This window comes from Sminthopsis crassicaudata, chromosome 3, assembly GCF_048593235.1.
Source record: "Sminthopsis crassicaudata isolate SCR6 chromosome 3, ASM4859323v1, whole genome shotgun sequence".
In the NCBI taxonomy this organism is placed as follows: domain Eukaryota; kingdom Metazoa; phylum Chordata; class Mammalia; order Dasyuromorphia; family Dasyuridae; genus Sminthopsis; species Sminthopsis crassicaudata.
In genome coordinates, this window is record NC_133619.1 from 224,874,643 (window position 1) to 224,898,215 (window position 23,573).

At 39.6% G+C, this 23,573-nt stretch overlaps 1 protein-coding gene across 7 annotated transcripts in view; it reads right to left on the minus strand.

Moving 5' to 3' along the window:
* DNMT3A (DNA methyltransferase 3 alpha) overlaps positions 1–23,573 on the minus strand; it is a 142,645-nt gene that overhangs the window by 36,605 nt on the left and 82,467 nt on the right. For all 7 annotated transcript variants that reach the window (XM_074300062.1, XM_074300064.1, XM_074300059.1 and 4 more), the window contains 2 exons: positions 19,966–20,012; positions 18,803–18,949 (listed from right to left, as the gene is read on the minus strand). In XM_074300062.1, coding sequence (XP_074156163.1) covers positions 18,803–18,949; positions 19,966–20,012 — 194 coding nt within the window. The remainder of the gene's footprint in view (positions 1–18,802; positions 18,950–19,965; positions 20,013–23,573) is intronic.

Genomic DNA, 23,573 nt, shown 5'->3' on the forward strand with positions numbered 1-23,573 from the left:
AAACTCTCCAGAGAAGGAACTATGGAGTTTGAATGTAGATCAAAGCATACTGTTTTCACTTTTCTTGTTTTTTCTTTTCTTTCTCGTGGTTTTTCCCTTTAACAAAAGGGAAAATTTTGATTCTTCTTTTACAATATGATAATGTGGAAATATGTTTAACATGATTGTACATGTATAACCTATACTGGATTGCCTGCTTCTTGGGGAAAGGGGAGGAAAGGAGGGAGGAAGGAAAGTTTAGAACTCAAAATCTTATAAAAATGAATGTTGAAAACTGTCTTTATATGTAATTGAAAAAATAAAATACTATTGAAAATAAATCAGGCAACAGATAATTGATGGAGACTCTAACAATAGTCCATGGAGAAGACATTTTCTTCTCAGGGTGGCAGTAGTTGATGTAAAGGAGGGGAACAGAGCAAAATCAACAGAACTTGACAAATGACTAGCTGAAGAAAAAGATTAAAGAAGTGAATAGGTGTTGGGTGAAGCAATAATACCATTAACAGATCTTAGAGACACCAATGAGAAAGACAGATTATAGAAGACAAATGATATAGAATTCAACTACAAACTTGGAAACTCTGAGGTGCCATGACTGTTATTTTAAATGGTCATCAATGATTCAGAAATAGAAGTCCTACTGGAGAGGAAAAATGCACCCATCTTGTTAACATTCAGGAGGAAAGAGGGGTGAGCTGACTGGCTGTCATAAGCATATAGCTTGGCCTTCATGTTCCTTTGGTGAACAGGGATAATTTAGCAGAATAGCTTGGATAAATGGAAATTATTCCTCAAGATCATAATATTCTCTCAGCTCTAAATCTATATTCACCAAGAAAATTTCTGTGTATTAATTAGCTTTTCAGATTACCTAAATGCTAAGAAGAAACCAAATAAACTAATAGGGGGAAAAGGAGCCTGATCTGTGTGTCAGGCATGAATAATCTGGCACATTGGTTTACAAATCAGTCTTCAATTTTGGAGCATATAAGCCAATGGCCTCCTATGAAGACATAGCATAGCATAGAGAGCAGGCATGGAAATCAGATAGTCCTGCCTCAAATAGCTATCTTGCTGTGTATGGCCCTGAGCAAGTCATTTAACTTTCAAGTTTCCCAAGCAATTCCCTAAGACTATTAAGTTACAGAGCAGATGGTCTGGTTCATTGATAAAGAAAGTTTCCAAACTGGAAATTTTTAATACAGGAATCACTGGAAATCTAATTCAACCCAAAAAAGCTGATGGTGAAGGTTCTAAAACACTGTTAGCCAACAGAAATTACTCCCCTTAAAAAAGGGCTCCTAAAGAAGTAAGGTCTATACTTGTTAACAGTAAATCATTCTGTGTTTAACTCCTTCAGTTAAGAAATTCTCCATCATATCTCACCTAAGTTCCTTACAACTATTTCTTCCCCCCCCCCCCTGTGGCTGGGGTTAAGTGACTTGCCCAGGGTCACACAGCTAGGAAGTGTTAAGTGTCTGAGACCACATTTGAACTCAGGTCCTCCTGAATTCAGGGCTGGTGCTCTATCCACCACACCACCTAATTGCCCCCTCCTTACAATTATTCAAGTCCATTTCATCTTGTTTTGTCTGAAGTGGAAAGAAATGGTCAGGCAGCTAGGTGGTGCAGTGGATAGAGTGGTATCTTCCTGGAATCAGGAAGTCCAAAGTTCAAATCTGACCTTCTATCCTGAGAAAGTACACTTTCTGTTTCCTCATCTGTAAAATGGAGGATAACAATAGCACCTATCTCTCAGGGTTGTTGTGAGGATTAAATTGGTCCAGTGAACAGAGCAATGCATTAGAAATTAGAGGACATGAGTAAAAATTCTGGCCCTTTTACTTATTACAGAATCATATATTCAGAGCTGGAGAGAATTTCAAAGGCCACTGAGAACAACACTTCATTTTAAAGAAGAAGAAACTAAGATACAAGGTTATTAAGTAGCATGACCAAAATAAGCAGAAGAGCTGAAAACTGAAGTCAAATTTTTTGACTTCAGAACCACTGCTCTTTCCAATGTACCTCTGGGCCTCGATTGTCACATTTATAAAGTGTAGCTACTTATAATATCTATCTTTCAAAAGGGAGACACAAAGGAAATTAAATGATACTATGAATCTAAAGAACTTTGAAGCAAGACATAAATGTCAGTTATTTTAAATATTATTAAAAACCTTCTAAATCATAGAGATTAAAGGAAATCTATTCACTCCCCAACATTTGAAACCCCATCCATCAGCCTTTAAGGCAGGGATCTTTTGTTGCTGAATCAATGACCTATACATGCCCATAACCCAGGAAATGCAACTCAAAAAATATTTACTAAGTTGCCACAGATATACACAGATGCACAGAGTGAGATATGACATGATGTAATTGTTGAAGAGTCAGTCTTGAAATCAGAAAGATGGGCTCATTCTGGAGAGCAATTTGGAATCAAACTGTGCATACCCTTTGATCCAGCATTGCTGCTATTGGGCTTATATCCCAAAGAAATACTGAGAAGGGGAAAGGGACCTGTATGTGCCAAAATGTTTGTGGCAGCTCTTTTCGTAGTGACTAGAAACTGGAAGATGAATGGATGTCCATCAATTGGAGAATGGTTGGGTAAATTATGGTATATGAAGGTTATGGAATATTATTGCTCTGTAAGAAATGACCAGCAGGAGGAATACAGGCTTGGAGAGACTTACATCAACTGATGCTGAGTGAAATGAATAGAACCAGAAGATCACTGTACACTTCAATGTATTCTGAGGGAAGTGGATATCTTCAACATAAAGAAGATCCAACTCACTTCCAGTTGATCAATGATGGACAGAAATAACTACACCCAGAGAAGGAACACTGGGAAGTGAATGTAAATTGTTAGCACTACTGTCTTTCTGCCCAGGTTACTTATACCTTCAGAATCCAATACTTAATGTGCAACAAGAAAATTGGATTTACACACATATATTGTATCTAGGTTATACTGTAACACATGTAAAATGTATGGGATTTCAAAGGATATGAACAGACAATTCTCAGAGGAAGAAATTGAAACTATATCCACTCACTGAAAGAGTGTTCCAAATCACTACTGATCAGAGAAATGCAAATTAAGACCACTCTGAGATACCACTACACACCTGTCAGATTGGCTAAGATGACAGGAACAAATAATGATGAATGTTGGAGGGGATGTGGGAAAACTGGGACACTGATACATTGCTGGTGGAGTTGCGAAAGAATCCAGCCATTCTGGAGAGCAATCTGGAATTATGCCCAAAAAGTTATCAAACTGTGCATACCCTTTGACCCAGCAGCGCTACTACTGGGATTATATCCCAAAGAAATACTAAAGAGCGGAAAGAGACATATATGTGCCAAAATGTTTGTGGCAGCTCTTTTTGTTGTAGCTAGAAACTGGAAGATGAATGGATGTCCATCAGTTGGAGAATGGTTGGGTAAATTGTGGTATATGAAGGTTATGGAATATTATTGCTCTGTAAGAAATGACCAGCAGGAGGAATACAGAGAGGCCTGGAGAGACTTAAATCAACTGATGCTGAGTGAAATGAGCAGAACCAGAAGATCACTGTACACTTCAACAACAATACTGTATGAGGATGTATTCTGATGGAAGTGGAAATCTTCAACATAAAGAAAAACCAACTCACTTCCAGTTGATCAATGATGGACAGAAATAACTACACCCAGAGAAGAAACACTGGGAAGTGAATGTAAATTGTTAGCACTAATATTTGTCTGCCCAGGTTACATGTACCTTCGGATTCTAATGTTTATTGTGCAACAAGAAAATGATATTCACACACATGTATTGTACCTAGACTATATTGTAACACATGTAAAATGTATGGGATTGCCTGTCATCGGGGGGAGGGAATAGAGGGAGGGGGGATAATTTGGAAAAATGAATACAAGGGATAATATTATAAAAAATATATATATAATAAAAAATTAAAAAAAAATGTATGGGATTGCCTGTCATCTGGGGGAGGGAGTAGAGGGAGGGAGGGGATAATTAGGAAAAATGAATACAAAGGATAATGTTATTAAAAAAAATTACTCATGCATATATACTGTCAAAAAAATTGTAAATAAAATTAAAAAAAAAGAAAGATGGGTTCAAATACAGTCTAAAACACTAGTTATGTAAAATTGAGGAAGTCTCTTCATTTTACATAAGTCTCTGGGTTTCAGTTTTCTCATTCATGAAATGGGAATAATATAGTATATATTTTATTGTTTGTTGTGAAGATTAAATTTGATAATATAATTAAAGTGTTCTGGAAACTTTAAAGCAATTTGGGAGAAGAGAGAAATAAAAGGAGAGAGAGAGACAGAGAGAAAGACAGAGAGAGAGAGAAGGGGAGAGAGAGAGGAGAGAGAGACAGACAGAGACAAAGAGAGATTGCTGTTATTGGAAAAGGGAAATTTCCTCCAAAAATGTTAAAAAAAAATTAAAAAGTAAAAGAGGAATATCACCCCCTTTTTTCTACTCTGTGATGGCTAGAATAGGAGAGAGATGGGGAAGCTAGGAGCTTGGCTTTTTCCTACTAGCAGAATATAAGGACCTTGAGGGCAGGGACTTCTAGGGTCTTTCTCTGTATCCCCATGTCAGTCCAGGACCTGGCATACAGTAGACACATCATAAATGCTTGTGGGATCTGACTGAATTTTAGATGCTTGTTTCCCCATCCCCCAACCCATCTACATGGATGTTGTGAACAACTGACCAGAACAGAGCTGTTGGCAGTGTGGCTAAAAATAGATACTGTGAGCCAACACCAAGGAGTTAGTCGGACTTGTTGCTAGGGAGACAGAGCTTAGAGAGAGCAGCGGAGGAAAGAAAGTGACAGACCAGGACCAGGAGAGCAAAGGACATTAGCTGGGTGCCTACAGGCTGACATGGCTCCCAGGACTGCTGTCCTCCCCACCCCACCTCCCACCCCCAGGAAAGGCTTTCTGCTGCCTGTCTATTGATGCCCACAGCTCTAAGGAAGAAAACATCCTCCACCCAGAATCCCATCTCCCTGGAAACCATGCTACCAGGGTGAAAAGGAGAGGCCTCTGCCTGGAGCCAGTTGTTATAGCAACCCCATCCTCATCTCTCCCTCTCTCCTGGTTTCCCCTAAAGATGGGGTGGGATTCCATTTCAATACCAAATGACAGTACCAAAGGACCTTCCTACCCAGTCTGCCTCCCACAAACACCAACTATATTGGGAGACAAACCAAATGGTCTAATAAGTGAGACACAAGGTAGAGTGGAGGGGGGAAGGCAACAATTTCCCAGTGTTCCTGTCAGGCAGGGCTTTCCCTAAAACAGAAATAAACATGGATGGATGGAATCTAGAGCTCAGAACTGAAAAGGAGAATCATTACTCTCTCTTTCCCCATGCTTGTGTTCCTAATTTGCTCTGAACAATCAGGTGTGTGCCCTCTTCAACAATGGGAAGGTTTCCCTTTCTTCAAAATCTAATTCCTATTTGTAAGATATTATCTCAGGCCCTGAGGACAGAAAGATTAAATGAAGATTAATCCTGTTCTTAGGGCACAAACTTTCCACTAAAGAGAAATAGGCTCAGATCCTTCCTTCCCTAACTTCTAACTTGAAAATGGGGGCTAAATCCCTCATCTTACACTTGAGGGAAACTGAGGCAAAGAATAATGAAACGATTTGTCTAAGAACACCCAAAAGTGCCCCCCCCCACACACACACACAACTTGGATTCTCGACTACTGGTGCAGAACTCCATCTTTTGTATTGTGCTTTCTTTCTCAAAATCAAACACCAAACTATTCATTGAACATTAAGGCAGGCTTGGAAAAGAGTCAGCCCCTACGCATAGGCAAAGGAGAAAATGATTACTTCCCTCAAATATTACCCCAAGTAATCAGATATTCCCCTCTTCTTCCCCTTATATACACATATGTTAGGGAGACAAATGAGTCAGATAACCAAGGATGAAACATTGTTTCACACATGCCATTGTTAAAAGATACATATTCTTTTCTTTGAGCCTGTTAGACTCAATTTCAACAAAGTAAAGTGAGAGCATAGAAAATAGTGATTCTTAATGTAGTTAGACCCCTTTTTCCTTTTTGGTCCAAGTTGAAGAAATTTCTAACTCAGGTCCAGGCATAAGTCTAGGCTCAGATACTTTCCAATCAGGCTCATAAAGGATGGGCTCCATCCAAAAATGACCAAAGAGCAGAAATGATAATGGCTAAAATTTATATAATTCTTTAAAGTTTACAAAGTAATTTATATATGTTATTTCATTGATTCTCATGACAACCCTGTGAGGTAGGTTCTACTATTACTTCAATTTTCCAATTAGATGTAGTAAGATGAATTTTGAATAGAAGACCTAAATTCAAATACAGCCTCAGATACTGAGTGACCATGGAAATGTCACTAAATCAGTTTCCTCAAGTGTAAAATGGGTATAATAATAGAACCAACTTCAAAAAATTTCTTGTAAGGATCCAGTGAGACATTATTTTTAAAGTGCTTAGCACAATGTTTGGAATTTAGTAGTTAGATTCACAAAAGAAAAAATGGAGGACAGACAAGTTCAAGTGATTTGCCAGAGGTTGCATAGCAAAATTCAGCCTCAGGTCTTTCCAACATTTACAGCTGAAGTCTAGCACTCCATCTATTACGCCATATGTAAAAGAGACACACTGAGATCTTCCCCATAAAGGTTTATAGGATGTGATCTATTACCAATATCTCAGTTCATGGGATGACAACTTCACCAAGTGGAATGACCTTTCTTATAGCCTACAATATCTTTATTAGAGTTGTGGCAAAACTTATTATGCCTATGGTAAACATCTATAAAGGGTAAGAAATTAAATTGGAAATAATTGAGACAGCTGAGGGAAGAGGCCAGTCTTCTCTGAGATGTGTGTTGATAAGAGGGGAACCAGCCCTTCTACCTTCAGACCTAGATTTATGGAATTCACTCTTCCTAATGATGTTTCTTCCTCCAAAGTCCTGCTACAATGCTAAGTACTTTTACAAATATTATCTCATCTTATTCTCACAATAACCCTATGAGGTAGATGCTATTACTAGCTATAGAGAAATTGAGGCAAACAAAAGTTAAGCCAAGGTCAGTAGGTAGTCGATACCTGAAGCCATATGTGAAGTCAGGTCTTCCTAACTACAGACCCAATGCCCCAGAGCCTTTCTTCTGTTTGATTATCTACAATTTATCCTGTATATATCTTATTTTCATGTTGTATATCCCATTAGACTGTGAGCACCTTGAAAGCAAAGAATTTGGGGCAAGGGAGGTAGGTGGGAATTCTTTATGTCCACAGTAGTTACCAAAGTGCTTGACACACAGTGGATGCTTAATGTTTGTTGATTGACTGGCTGATCATTCATTTAGAACTGAAGGGTACCTCAGAGATCATCTATTCCAATCTTGTCATTTTACAACAAGAAAACAGGGACTTCTCAGAGTAGATAGTAAAGGGCATCGCCAAAATTTGAGCTCAGTTTAGAATCTCAATCCTAAAACCACACTATTTCCCAATGGAATCTACCTTAAGAAATAATTTTTGTTGTTCTTAAATCATGTCCAACTCTTCATGACCTATCTGGGGTTTTCTTGGCAAAGATACTAGAGTGGTCTGCCATTTCCCACTCCAACTCATTCTACAGATGAGGAAACTGAGGTAGAGTTAAGTGATTTTCCAAGGGTCACAGTGCTACTAAATGTCTGAGGTTAAATTTGAATCAAATCTTCCTACTCTATCCACTAAGTCTAAGAAATAATTATATGTAATTAATAATAAACAGTTTATACTTAATCCTTTATGGTTTTCAAAATCTTGACATACACATTTTATCTAATTCTATCCTTACAACAACTCTATAAGGCATTTTGTGTGCTTTGTATTATGTAGATTTGCTGCTCAAGTCTTTGCCACTCCACAAAGGGGACTTTTGTCAAATATGCTTGGGAAGAGGGCACATAGGAGGCCATAGAGTTACAATGACTTGGTTCATTTATGGGTGACCAACCTATTTGAACTTGGACAAATCACCTCACTTCTCTGATGCTTATCTATAAAATGAGCACCCTGGAAAGTATATCATGTTACAAAACAGCAATAGATTGGGGGATGGCTAGACCAATTCATGTATAAGAACATAACGGAATATTACAGTGATGCAAGAAATCATGAAGACAAAAAACTAAGAGTAGTCTGAGATGAAGTAGACTGGAAATTGGCCCTTAAAACTACAAGGGTGTAGATTTCAATCCTATCTCTAATATATCTTGGTTTAGTTATCCTGGGCAAAGTCCTAACCTCTTTGTTCCCCAAGCACCTACACAAAACAATAAATTACATTGAAGTAGATCATCATCAATGAGAGTGACCTATGTCCCCTGGGAGCTCCTTTCACTTGTGAAATTGCAGGCCCAAGTCAAGTAAACAAACAGAAAATAAGAAGGTTTCTATGAACAGATGTAAAGGGAAGTAATCAGAACCAGGAAAATAATAGGTTCTATACCTACAAAAATGGAAAGAGAAAGACCACTTTACAACTAACCTTGATTCTGAAGCATTTATAAAATGCACTCTCCATCCTTTGCAAAGGTGAGTGACTATGAATGTAAAATATACTATCAGACATAGTCAAAATGTTGGTTAGTTTTACTGAACTCATTAAAAAAATCTTTATTTCAAAGAACGATTCTCTGGGTAGGCCAGAGAGAGGGATGTTTGAAAAGTACATGTGATGTAAAAACAAAAGGTGCTCATAAAAATAAGATAATTTTTTTTTAATTTGGTAGTTAGACTAAATGACCTCAAAGGCTTCTTTCAGCTCTAAACCTCAGATACACTTGAATAGACAAGTTAAAGTAAATACTCTTGACTCATAGCAGCTCTCCTAATGAGCTGGAGAAGTTGCCCAATTTCAGTGCCTTATCATCTCAAAATTCTTAAGAACTACCTGTCTTCTGAAGCAGAAAGGCCTACAAATAGCCTTGAGGGGAAGGCCACTGAGGCAGGAGCTGGAGCTTGGGTTTTTAGAGGCTAGGGGATGCAACAAACAAGGAGCCCTGAAGGAAGAGGAACAGATAGGCTTCTTCAGAAGAGAAGCATTAGTATCACTATGGTAACCAGCAGCTGGGCTGCTTGGCTGGGCACAGTGCCATGCAGGCCCCCAAACTCAAGCCTTGCAGAGGCATTGCTTCCCAGAGCTGCAATGACGGAGCATGGACTTGATGGATGAATGCAAGGGTCCAGAGCTCCACATGCAGCTACATTCAGTAGTGGGGAATGTTAGGGGCCAGCCCAGAGGCTATGTTTAATTCTAGATCCAAACTTCTGAGTTAAATTCAATTTAATATTATTAAGCATCTTCTTTGTGGGGAAAAAAAAAAAAAGTGCTAGGATGGGGACAAAAAGGGAAAAATAAAACAGGTCAGATCTTCTAGGAACTTACATTCTTGGTAAGGAAGTATATAATACCTAAAATTTGGGAATCAAAAGGTGCTTGCCTATTAAGTACTAGGGGACAAATAAGAGGTAAAAATCATAGCATCTTCCCTCAAGGAGTTGAGAATCTACTTGGATGGACAAAGCTAGCACACAGGAAACAAGACAGACTGTGAAAGTATATAACCAAGAATTTTTCATCATTCACTTTCTCACCATTTTCATGTAAACATTAGAATTCAAGTTGCCTTCCCAGTTATTCCATTACTGCTCCTGGCCCAGGCATTACCTCACCCCACTTCCATTTTATCTCCAGACTGGTCTTAGTTTTCTGTTCCCTCTCCCCCCACCGCCTAAGTCTCCTTTCCTTTTTCCTCTCATTCTCTTTCCACTGCTGCCTTTGGTCCTAAGAAAGACCTAGAGAAGGGCCATCTAATCCAGTTCCCTATTTTAATGACAGAGAAGACCAAGGGCCCCTGGAGTAGAAATGAATTGTTCAACATCACACCTAGTGAACAATCAGAACTAGGACCAAGTCCTGACTCCAAATCATTCTGATATCACATTTCAGCTTTCTGAATATTTTTTCTATAATATAATCTTATATTATCTGCCTCTCCTGGCTTCATTAATTCAACAGTTTTCCACTACAGAGATGTATTATGATTTTACTAAACACATTTGCACCCAAACTAGAGCCCTAGGTATAAAGTAGCATGGTGTACACAAAGAAACAGATTGGGAAATTGGCCTAGAGTAGTAGCTAATCCCACTTCTGCTGCTTCCTAGCCTAGTGAGCTTGGCTAAGTCCCTACCCTCCCTTTTCAGTCTCAATTATGTTATCTGTAAAATAAATAAAATAATCCCTACTGGACTCCAGTCCCAACAGAATAAAGTTGAGAATCAAATGAGAGGTTTGGTAAAGTTCTTTATACTTTGCCTCTCATCTTTTCCCCTCTCCTGGAAATATATCTTGTTCCTGGAAAGAGTCAAAGAATCTAGGTTCAAGTTTCACTTCTGAAGACTGAGTCTTGGGCCTCAGTTTCTCCACCTATAACAAAAAAATAAAGGATTGAATCTGGTGACTTCTGGGGTCCTTTCCAGCTCTAGCCCAATCGGTGGGAATAGGGAAAGTTAGAAAGTGTTTTTTTAAAAATCAAATGAGCAAGCAATAAGTAAGTACTTAAGTGCCTAGCACCTGCAATGTGCCCATCATAAAGGCAAGAATGAAACTTGCAAAGGAGAGAAGACTTAAAACCATGGAGGCTTGCCTTTAACTTTTGCTTTAGCTCAGGACCACAGAGAACTGGCTAAACCTCTCCAGAAAATAGTTTCCTCCTCTATACTTTTCTGGTCGTAAAAGCTGTTCTTTCTATCTCACAGATAGGAAATGAGGAAGAAAGGACATTTTAGAGCTCAATGACACTTTTTGAGTTCAGTTTAGAATCTTCTGAATCAGAGACAATGAAAAGAAAACAGAAAAATGTTATTGTTTTCTTCCTTTGTTGTCAAGCTTCCTAGAAACAGAGACAAAAGGACAAGAGACCTCTGGAAGAGAGACAGCCTCCTTTACCTACCCACAGCTGTACCTCAGCTCACAAATTCCCACCCGGATGCCCACGAGGCCCTTAGGCCAGAGACTGAATAAAATGGTAAAAAGGACTCCAGGAGATAAACAGCAAAAGATATTTAACTCTCCAGGAAGTCAGACAGTTAGGCATTTAGTTTAACTCTTACAGGGAACAGCCTCTAGGCCTAAATTTCCATCCCAAAGAAAAAAAAAATTACATTTTCAAAGCCAAATCCTTTACCTCTTCCCCCACCCCAGATCTGGAAACTGCTCCTCAGTCTTTTGAGGGTGGGGAGGGTAAAATTTGCCTCCGCTGAACCTGACCTAGCTATCTAGCTATCAGCCAATTAGAACTGCCCTTAAGTGGAAGGCAATGCTTGGGTGGGGTGGGAGTGAGATGAAGAGACTGAAGATCTTTCCTTGCAGAGAAGATTGAACTGGAATTGGTAGGACTACATGGCCTCTGAGGTTCATCTCCTACATTTTGTGAGCCCATTATATGCCAAGCCCCGGTTAAAGGAGATATAGGAAGCAGTCTGAGTAAGTAACATAGTGGATAGAACCCAGGACTTGGGATCTGAAGACCTGGATCAAATACCACCTCACACCAACGGTGTGACCTAGGTAAGTCACTTAAACTCAATTAGTTTCAGTTTCCTCATCTGCAAAATGGAGATGATGATACTATTGCTTATTTCTTAGGGTTGTTGTGAAGATGAAATGAGATAAGGAATGTAAAGGGCTTTTGCAAACCTCCCCTTCTCCAATCTTTTATCTTATATGTCAACCAGGTACTCCTAGATGCAATGACATTAACTACCTTGCTGCTCTTCCCACTAAATACTCGGTTTCCAGACTCTGGGCACTTTTACCGGCTGTTCCTTGGCCTCCCGGCTTCAGCTAAACTCACACCTTCTGCAAAAGCCTTTCCCAGTCCTCAGCAATCAGTGTCTTCCCTCTGAAGATTCTGTCCTATTTATTTTGCTAGATATTTTGGTACATAGTTGCTCTCCCGATTAAACTATGAGGTCTTAGAAAATAGGGAACGTCTTTTGTTTTACTTTGTATATCCCCAGTGCTTACATAACCTGACACACAGCAGATGATTAATTAATTAATAAATGCTTGTTGACTTGGAAATGCTACATGAATTTGAACTATGATAAAATGGAGTATGCAAAGAAGCTTTGGTGAAGGGCTTAGATTTATGATACAGTAAGTACCCAGAATCTAGGGGAAAAAATAAAACAAATTAAAGTTTTTGCAAAACAAACTTGTTTTGACAACCATCTATAGATAAGTTTTCTTAGATTGTTGAAACTTCTTTTTAACCCTTCTCTGAGCTGGAAGGGTAAATAAGAAACATCTAGACCTTTGGATATTCATTCTCTAAGCAGGAGAGATAACGACCATGGTAAAACAGACTGAGGCAGTGCCAGATAGAAAAGTATCCAAGAAGCTTTGGTACAGGTGATCCCTTCCCATTTTTGTAACAGCCTGTTATAGATAGATGTCTCTTTAGCAAGGTAAATGTTTGGAGTTTGGGAAAAAGTGATCAACAAATATTTATGCAGCATCTTTGAGCAGCAGAATATATAGTAGCAATGGCCCTGACTTTTGAACTTGGACGTGGGAACCTAGAATCCAAATCCTGGCTCTGAAGCTAAGCTATGTGACCTCATGAGCTTCAATTTCCTAGAGTACTCGATTTTGAACTTGAATTCCGAGGCCAGGGATTGACATCCAAACTCTGACACTTACTAATTGTATGACCTCTCTGACCTTCAATTTCCTCCTAGAGAAAAATGGAATAATAAAAAACTTGCCTTACCAACCTGCCAGGTTTTTGGTGAGGAAATAAATGTGAGCTATTATCTTTAATTGGAGAGGGAAGCTAATTAACAATACAAAGAAGCATGAGTGCCCCAGTGAGTGGTAAAAACAATTAACTGCCTTCAGAATTCAGTGGTAGGAGAGAAAGCCTTGTGGGCACAAGTGTGAAAGGGGAAGTGGGTAGGACTTTAGTCTGGGTAAGATTCTGGAAGGTGTAAAGGAAAGCCTGTTAACATTCATTCTTTCATTCATCAAATATTTAACCCAGGCTAGGAGAAAAGCTGTTTTAAGCTTTTTTTTCCTGAACCTATTCTATATGGGGACTTAATAATACTCTTCACTTATCCTGGTGAAGAAGAAAGTGAAAACCCTAAAGTGAGACTATGAGAATGGTGTGGGAGGGTGAACAGCCCATTTATTTAAGAGCCTATGGATATAATTTTCCATCTGTTTATTCTTTGTAAGGTACAATTCTCTGGAATGCCAAGATTAGGCTAAAAATTATAGGATTATAGGCTCATAGTTTAAGAACTTGAAGGACCTTGGAGGCCATCTGGGATGAATGACTGCCTCAAATTCACTTAGGTGAACTGTTTTTGCCTTTCTTTGTGTCCTTAGTGATTATTGTATTATCTGGTATATAGTAGATACTTAATAAATGCTTGTTCAATGACTGCTCTTTCCAAGCTTTTTTTTCCCCCCCCTAGGCAGACCCAGAAGTCAAATGGATCCTAGCAAAATAAGGTAGCATAAGATAAGGCTACCATTGCCCCATTCTGCTCTGCTACCTTAGTGTTGTCTGAGAAGGGCAGAGATAGTGAGGAAGCTTTCTCACCAAACCTGACAGGTCCCATCCAATAATTCATCACCAAAAATTAAAGAATCCTTAATGGAATAGGGGAAGGGAACAAGGTCTAAGAGCTGCTCCCTCTAGGAGTTTGCAATCCAGTTGAGGAATCTCCAGGTCCAAGAGTTATGGAAAGATACTGAAAATAAGGTAGCACTCTATTAGTAGCTATCTTTTCTTAGAAAGTTCATTGAATCATATGATTCTTCAATTAGCCCTATCCCTGAGGCTTAGAGAGGCTGTGCTAGGGCTAGGTCTTCTAATGTTATCTAATATTATGTAACAGATAAGGATATTGTGACCCAGAAAGATTAAAGGACTCACCCAAAATCTTGGACAATTCAAGTCTAGGCCCTACAACTGTAATGTAAATCCAATGTTCTTTCTACTATAAGGAGAATGGTTTGAGGCATAGATGATAGAAGACCTAAGTTGAAATCCCATTTCTGACACTTACTAGCTGTGTAATGCATTGGCAAATCATTTACTTAACCTTGACAGAACTGCATTTGTTCATCTGTAAAATGGGAAGAATTATCTGCCTTCCCTTTTAATACCTTTAACATTTTTTAAATAGGATTACTTTGAGGCTCATGTGACAATATTTTTGTATCCTTTAGTCCCTGGCACACTTAATAAATGCTTGTTGAATTAGCTGAATAATGAAAGTAAAGCACTTAGCAAATGCTCATGTGTACTATGTAAATGTCAATTATTAGGATTATTCCACAATCAGATTCCATTTCCCAGAGTACTTCAAGATATGTTCCCCTATATGGTGAAGTCCCAGTAAAGAATGGCTGAATACCAATCAGCCTGGACCCTGGGGAGGATATAGGACAGAATCTAGAGTTGTCACTTCCTCCCACTAGACTGAAAGCAGCCTGGTCTCCATGGAAACACATCCTCCTCTTTCTAGCCCTGTGTTGCTTTCTAGTTATTTCCTTTTTTTTTTTTTTTTTTTTTTTTTTTTTTTTTATCGTGCCTCAGGTATTAAAAAAGAAAGGGCCGAGCAAATTGGGAAAATGCCATGGCCCTGTAAGATTGAGTCATAGACCTGTCAGCTTTATGTAAGGGGCATAGCAGCAGCCACAGAGTGGCTGGAGCCCAAGGGAGGCTGAGGCCTGGGAAGCTCCCCACCATAAACTTATAAGGGTTTTAGGAATGCCAAGCTGGTTACACAAGACTATCCCTGCCCTCTAGGTGCTCACCTGCTAGTCAAAGGGGCAAGATTACCATACAGGAAACAAATAATGAATACAAGACCAGATAGCACACAATCCAGTATTGTTAAATCTCCGGATGCCAATTATAAGGGGGGAATTCTGAAAAGAGAGGGGCTCTCTTTGGGCTGCCTGGAGGAGGTGGCTGTTTGAAAGAGAGCTAGTAAATCTCTCTAGAAAGTGGAGGAAGGAGCCCAACCTAGTGGAATTCCATCATGCACACAGATAACAACAGGCCTCTTTGGATTGCATTAACAACATGCACCAAAGTCATTTCCACTATTTACTCATTTTTTAAAAAAGAGAATTCTTTGCACACAAAAGACTTATTCTTTTTAGAAATATGAGATATTGATACTCCAACAACTTTATTTTTGCTTTAGTTTTGAATTCATTTTTTACCTTTTTTTCCTAATTGTATGACCAGTACAATTATTAAGAGTACTGAGTCCAAGCTCTTTCACTTACTACCTGGATAAGCTTGACTTTATCCTTTCTAGGTGTCAGTTTCTTCTTAAAATCACAGGGTTGGACTGGACAAAATCATCTCTGAGGTTCCTTCCAGCTACAAATCTCTAATCCTATGCACTATTCTATGGATTTGGTCAATTTATTTAATCTTTATGGACTCAATCTCTTCATTTATACAACAGAGATGTTGGGTTAGGTAACTTCTAAAGCTCTCCTACTTTCTGGTTTATAAGCTCAGCTTTATCATTTCTAGCTTTAAATCCACAATCCTAAAACATTCTATAATCTTGGGCAAATCCTATAACCTGATTTGCAAACTGGAAATTATAGCAGTTGCATGATATATTTCATGATAAAGAAATTACTAGTAAGTGAGGACCAGATCCTAGGTTTTTTATCTCCAAGTTCTATATGCTTTTATTTTTATCTCCAAGTTTTATATGCTTTGACTTGAAAAGTTCTTTCAGCTGAGTTGAAATTCAGGTGAAACTAAGTCCTAGGGACATATGACTTTGAGTCAACCAAACAATGGAAATCCTTTCCAAAATGAAATTTAAAAACATGGACTCATAGGTACATAGACTAAGAGTTTGTAGAGTCTACCTCAGAGATCACTTAGTGCAACAGGACTGAATGGGAATCTTCCTCCTCCTCCATAACAAATGGCGAAGCATTTGTTTGAAGACAGCCAATGAAGTGGGACTTAGGAACTAATGATTTTCTAAGACAGCCTATTTCACTTCTGGACAGCTCTAACTTTTAGGAAGTTTTTCTTTAGATAGAGATGAAACTTGCCTCTCCAACTTATACCCATTGCTCCTACTTTAATCATCTGAGGCTCACACGAATCTCCATGTACCAAACAGTTCCAGAGAGTGATCATGTTTTTATTAAATCTTTTCATCTCCTGAAGTTTCTTCAAGAAATCCTTGGATAGCTGGCTTGCTTTTCAGGCCTTTCCCTATTCTAGCTGTGTTTCTTAAAATGTGGCATCTGGAACTGAACACAGTTGGGTGACCTAGAACTAGTGTCTGATCCCTTTCCTCATTCTAGACACTTCCATAAAAACTACTGGGTTTTTTTATTCATGTGAAGGGAGATGGCCATCTCCTAGCTACTTTCTTATCCTATACTTGTACAACTGATTTTTAAAAAATTCAAATATAGAACTTAATATTTAAATTGATTAAATTCCATAAATTTTTTAATGGCCTATTATCTACTTGAGACCCCTTTAGGTCTTGATTTTACTGTTATTTCCCTGTTTCATGGTATATGCAAATTTATTAAGCATATCATATCTACCTTTATGTGAGGCTGGAGTTTTACAAATGATCTTTTTTGTTTCATTGGCACCTTTGGAACAATTTGGTGAAGCCTATAGCTCTTTTCTCAGAAGAATGTTTTTACATGCATGAAACACAATGTATTATAAAAAAAATCAATTATATGGAAACATTTATCAAAGCATTAATAAAAACAAGTTCATAGACCCCAGTTTAAGAACTCCTAAGTAAAAATAAAATTAAAAAGAATCTCCTAATTCACAGATAAACATATTTCACAGAATAGAGTTGACAAGATTTATTCCAACTCTGCCATTAATTTGTTATAGGACTTTGACCAAATCTATTGAGAATCTCAGTTACTTCAAATGTAAAATTTAGACAAAGATTCAATTCTAACATTCCAAGAAGAAAGTAGCTTGGTATAGTAAGAAAAAATAATGGTATTCAAGCCACAAAATGCGACTCAAATCCCAATCTCTTCCATTTACTATCTGTGTAACTTTAGGCAAGTCAATTTACCTCTCTGACCATCCATTTCTTGATTGTTAACTTGATGAAGCTGGACTCTTAAAGTCAATTAAGGGTCTGAGAAAAGGAGGGGACTTAAAAAAAGATGGAAAAAACTATTGGCTTGGGAGAAGTAGAAGAATTAAATAAAGTTGTTATTTCTTGGTAAGTAGAACATACTGAATATCTACATTTCCATTCCTAAGGAAAAGCATGAATCTGAGGAGCCAATTTCCTCTACTTTGCCTCTAGTCTTCCCTTCCCCCTCGGGCCCCTATGGATCTGGTTCATTACTAGTCCCCCTTTGTTTCATGTAGGACATAATGAATGCTACAATCACATACAAATCAATGAGCCAATATTTAATATCTATTATGAAGGTATCAGTAGAGGTATAAAGGCAGATAAGGTTTAAAGGGTTGGCTGGAGCTAGATTCTGGAAAAGGTTTGGACTTTATGATGAAAGCAGGGAGGGGGAAGGGAAAGGATATTTATCTGGCTAGCATGTGGAGGTTAGAAGAGGCTTGAGACAGCAGGCCGGTTATGAGGCTATAGTAATAGGCCCTGGGATAAGTGGGGATAAGTGCGTGACAATCCATCCAGGGAACAAAAAATAGAAAGAGCTTAAGACTTAGCCAAGTTATTGATAAATGAAAAGTACTGAATTAGCAGGAGGAAAAAAAATAACTCCACCCTCTTCTGGCCTCTTTATTCTAGGAACAAGTTCCTCTTTTTTACACTGAGTATAACAGCTTTGTTGATTCATTCATTATACTCCTCTCAAGTTATGACTTGTAAGGGGGAGTGGAGGTGGGAGTGGGGAGGCAGGGAGTAAGTCACAGAATTGGGTAATAAGTTCTAACTTGTAAGTCAAGTAAGAAAGGGTCAAGGATGAGGCCACAGAAAGAAACAATTCAATTCAATTTAAGAAAAATGATTTATTATAAGAGTTTGCTAAACTATTATGAATATGTCTCTGTACTAGACTCCAGAGAATCTGAAAGACTGGAATTTTCAAGGGCTGCCCCACAAAGGGCAAGTGCCTGAAAGCAGGTGCAGACTTGGTCTGGTTTCCGGCTATTTCCTTACTTGAAGTTTCCTACACTAATGAAATTTCAGATGTGGTAAAACACAACAACAAGAAGACCCAGCCTTCAAGGACCTTACATTCTATATTTATAAAATGGTATAATAATGGCACTACCAATTTTCTGGATTGCAGTGAAGATAAGAATTAAATATTTAAAAAGCATTTTGCACATCTTAAAACACTATAAATGCCAGCTACGATAATGGCTATTATCATCATCACCATCATTATCAGGACCATCATCACTGGAAGGTGGGATACAGTTAGGTGTAATACAAGGTAGCCTGTGATTAGAGGCAGCCAAATAAAATGTTGAAGGGAAACTTGACTATTTTACACTGGGAGTGGGGTGTGGGGGGCATTGATGGGGAGAGGCAGAGGCAGGGAAGGAGTAAAGTGCCATCTGAACTGCACCCTGATGCAGGAAGAGTTGTTCCATTTTCCTGGCCATTTTGGGAACCCAGTGTCCAGCCCAAAGTCACCTTACCTCCCTTTTCCACCGTGCCAGCCACTCATCTCGCTTGCGTTTACTGATGTAGTAGGGATCTCCAGCCTGGAAGGTAAGCCTCTGCATGGGCCGCTGTCGAAGACTGGACTCCCAGCCCAGACCTCCCCGTAACCGTCCTCGAGCTCCCTAGGAAGGGAAGAGAGGTAGACAGAAGATAGACATTTAGGAAGGTCTTAGCATTCTTTCTTTCCCTTCATTGTCACCAAGGTCCATTATTGCTAGAAGGCAAACAGAGAAGAGACTGGAAAGTCCCTGCAAAAAGAAATAGAACTACCATGACTTGCAGACCAGAAATCTTAACCTTGGGCCTCAAAGATCCTTTAGGGAAGTAAGTACTAACTCAAAGAGTTATAGTTAGTTTCAGATAAGACAATACAGACAAAGCATTTAGCAATCTTTCCAGTGCTATCTCTTGATAAGTAGAACTGACTGAGCATCTACATTTACATTCCTAAGGAAAAACATGAATCTGAGGAGCACTAGTCCTCCCTTGGACTCCTGCCCCTATAGATCTCATTCACTACTGGTCTCTCTTTTTTCCTTCTACCATCATATGGCACCTCCATCATTCTAGATGAGGAGTTTTGTACAAAGACACCTACCAGCTGGGAAGGGAGAGGGTCAATTACTATGACTCTCAGCCTCCTCACTTGTAAAATGGGGATAATAATAGCACCTACTTCTCAGTGTTATTCATGTAGTTAAAATGAGATATTTGTGAAATGCTTTGCCGACTTTAAATCACTCAGTAAATTATTACTAGAAGGGGATTATACTGAGAAGACACTGGGGCTACAATCATTTGGGCTACAGAGGAGGATGCTGAAAGGTGAACTTGTCCAGAGTCACACAGGTAGCAAATGACAGAATTGGAACCCCACTCATTTAGCTCCAAATCCAGTGTTCTTGCCATAACTAATAACTGACTCCTTCACCCCTTTGCTGGGGAATGTAGTGATTCTCATCCTTGGTGCTCTCCTCCAGTGACTGATCTGAAATGATGGCCCCCTTCTGTGAGTCTCCTCTGGGGACCCACTGGGCACAACCAAGTGCAGAAAGTGGAAAGGAAAACTTTAAGCTTTTCTCCCTTTTTAGGATTAGCAAGCAGATCAAATTGCCCTTATGAAGGAGCAAATACTTGCCTCCATTTTCACAGAATCAAAGTGGGTCTCCTCCTTCTCTTCTTTGCCTGTGGAGAAAGAAGAGCAAAGTTCATCAAATTGATCCTCACTCCCTTTGGGGCTGGCATCACTGCTGGGACAGGATTGGAGGCCTAGGATTATACCCAAGTGGCATGTGGTTCTGAGAAGCCTCCCTCAGTCATCCCCCAGGGTAGATCCAGTTCTGCCCTTCCCCCATTAGCTAGAAGTTGGCACAGAATGGAAGGATTTTAGGGAGAAAGAATTAGGACAGAAGTTGCTGAGGGGTTTGGAGTTAAGTCTTGAGTGGCAGATCGGTAGTTCAGTCAGAGTTGTGGTTTCCTGTGCATTGTCTGTCTCAGATATACAGAAAGCAGCTATAAATAACCGCTTCTCACCGCCCAGGTGCAGAGGAGGGAGGACAAAGGTGGGAGTAGGCAGGAAAGGTCAGGGTATAGAAAAGAAAGTAGGGAGGGCCTAGGTACTTGTGAATATCCTCCAAGACTTTTTATAGGCTCCAAAAGGGGTTGTTTGACATTCTGTTATTTAGGACTATATGTGACGGTGCCTGAGCCAGCTACTCTGTGTGTATGTATATGTGTATGTATATTCTCTACTTTCTAGTAATAGATTTTCAGACCTCTTACAGATACTGTGTAGGGAAAAGTGATTGGAAGTCAGGAGAACTGGTTTCCCCTATCATCTCTGCCCCTAATTGGCATTATGACCTTAGCATCATAGATTTTGTATCTAGAAGATATCTTAGTGGCCACCTAGTCCACGTTCTCTTCTCCCCCATTTATGGATTAGGAAACTGAGGCTTAAGAGGTGAAGCATTTTGCTCATGGGTATAAGCTAGAGACGCCAAATCCAGTATTTCCCCCACCCTTCCTAACAGGTCACAGCCTCTTCAAGACTGTGTAATTAAATGTATTCTATGTAAAATTAAAGATCCCTTAATTCTGTAGCTTGTGTCCCCCAAGTGCTAGTTTTGCCCTTTTGACAAATGTCCCGCAACAATTCTGTTTGGCCTGAATTCCTTTTCAAACTGTGCCATAGCTTTACTTTGCTTATCTATTCAGATTTCTGAGAAATCCAAATATCAGTAGTAGCCAAAGAACCTTGGCTACCTTGTTGCCTCCTTGTTTTACTATGATCATTCTCTTGTGGTCATAATTCAAAGGGGGAGAGTCTCCTGGAATCTCCAAGCCCCTCAGCATCTCAGGGTGCCCTTCCCAGGCCCAGCTTCTAGCTGGCTTTGGAGCAAAGCCAAGCACTGCTCTGTGAGGCTGCTGCTTCCTCCCTCCCAGCTCTTTCTCTTTAGGTCCAACCAGCTGGCTTCAGGATTAGGTTATTTACTCGTTCTCCAGTTTCCGGCCAGGGGCTCATTCCCCTCAGTTCCCACTTAGGGACCCTAACTGCTTTCTTTCAGAGAGTGAGAGTAGTTGAGTTGAAGTCTGAGTTTATGGCAGAAAGGTTGTCTCAGAGGCTTCTGGGGATGGGGAAGTAGAACAGGTGGGAAATGGGAAGGTTATGAGATATCTGTATCAAAATGCTTCCTACTTGATATTGCAATTCCAAAGCAGGAAAGCAACTAGAATATCAGAACTACTGGAATGCAAATATCTTCTATGCAGATTTTTTCCATCCTCTAATCATTACTGGGGGGTTCATTTTTCCATCTAATTGCCCACTGATGTCACTCACTGCTCCCCTTCTGAATACTGTGCTCCCTAGCACTTGAAATCCCTTCCCCTATATATCCAGAGCTCCCAGATATCAATAGTCTCATGATCCAAACTAAAAATTCACTTTGCCATAGGTTGGGATGAGGGAACAAGAAGAGAGGATCAAGAAATACACAATAGAGGAATGAGTTGAATTCTCCTCCACAGAAAGAATCTCACCAAACCTCGTAGGTCTATAGGAAGCTGTGCTGAGCCTGGAGGGTGAGAGTACACATGGAAATAAGAATAGGTGCGTGAAGTTTGCCATGGGGAGCATGTGGGTTAGAGTAGGAGGGTACAGAAGTGAATTGTATGGATTTTTTTGAAACTCATAAGTGATTTTCCATCCTTATAGATTTCCCCCTAGTTTATCTGTTTTTACCTTCCTCTGTTTTACTTCCCCTCATTCTAACCACTGCTGTCTCCCTGACTTTTCCTCTGGTTTCAGCATGGGCCTCCTAAAAGATTTCCTTCCCCTTAGGGAAAGTCCCCTTCCTTCACTTGAGACTATTTCTTGGGGCCCCTACCTCTTCTCCCTGGCTGCTTGCAAGGACTTTGGTCACCCTCTTCTCAGGACACTGACCCTTCAACCTGGAAAATCTTGAGCCATAATCCTAGCTCTGCCACAGTGGGACACAAGACCAGCTGTCACTTTTGTACAGCTGGAGGGATTACAGGATGAGTCTGACACAGCATCTGTTTTGGATCCAAGCCTTAGAGCAAGGTCAGTCAGGCTACTACTTTTACCTTCCTTTTTTGTTGCACCAAGATTCCAAACTTTTCGTACACTAAGAATGCTTTTGATCATCGATTAAATGTCAGCTAAATCAATTCTAAAGTGTTCACTTCACCTCCTCTACCCTAGTCAGAATTCTTATTCTCTAATAAATTCTCCCACTTCCTTCTCTCCCCAGATGTCCCTGATCTTTGAAAATACATTAGAGCCAGAAGGGTCCTCAGAGACCTAGATCAACCAAAACCTCACCTGGAACCTCCTCAGTAACACCCATAATCAGTGGTTACTGGTCTCTGCCTGGAGAAATTTATTAAAAGGGAAATCTACCTACAATAGTGCTAGCCATTTGGAATTTTTCCCTCAAATCAAGTCAGATCAGCAAGCATTTATTAAGCACTTACTAAGTGCCAAGCACTGTGCATCTGCCTCTTGGCTTCTTCTACTCACTGTTCTTCATCTTGCCTTCTAGAGCCAAGCAGAGCAAATCTAATCCTTCCACATGACAGCTCTTCAATTACTTGAAGACATCTGTCATATTGTCCCCTTGGTCTTTTCATAGTTTCAGTTCCTTTAACATGTCTGTGTATAGCACAGTTCTTAAATATTTCTTTTTGTTCTCTGGCCATCCTTTTCTGGATATCTTCTAGCTTATCAATATCCTTCCTAAAATGTGGAACTTAGAATTCAACATCATAGTGACCATATTCAGATAGTTTCTGACTAGAGCACCACATAGTGGAATTATGCATCTTCCTTGTCTTGGTTCCCCTAACTTCTACTCTCCCCCACTCCTTAAAAAAAGTTAAATGACTTGCCCAAGGTGAGTGTCAAGTATCTGAGACTGGATTTGAATTCAAGTCCTCTAGAGTCCAAGGCCAATGCTTTATCTACTGCACCTAGCTAATTCCTCTCTCCCCTAGCTTCCTTAAGGTAAACAAAAATGCATGTGTTAGGTGCATCCTCCCTATCTTGGACAAAAAGGGTCTTTTCCACCCTGATAAGATAGCATAAACTAAAGGCTCCCCTCCCACCTCTATCTGCCCTATATCTGACCTGGTCAAAAGTGGCCCAAGTAGGTGTCCACTTTTTAGGAGGTTGACTAATTTAATTCCAATTCAAGTATTGGAGGTACCAGGAATGGGGGGTTT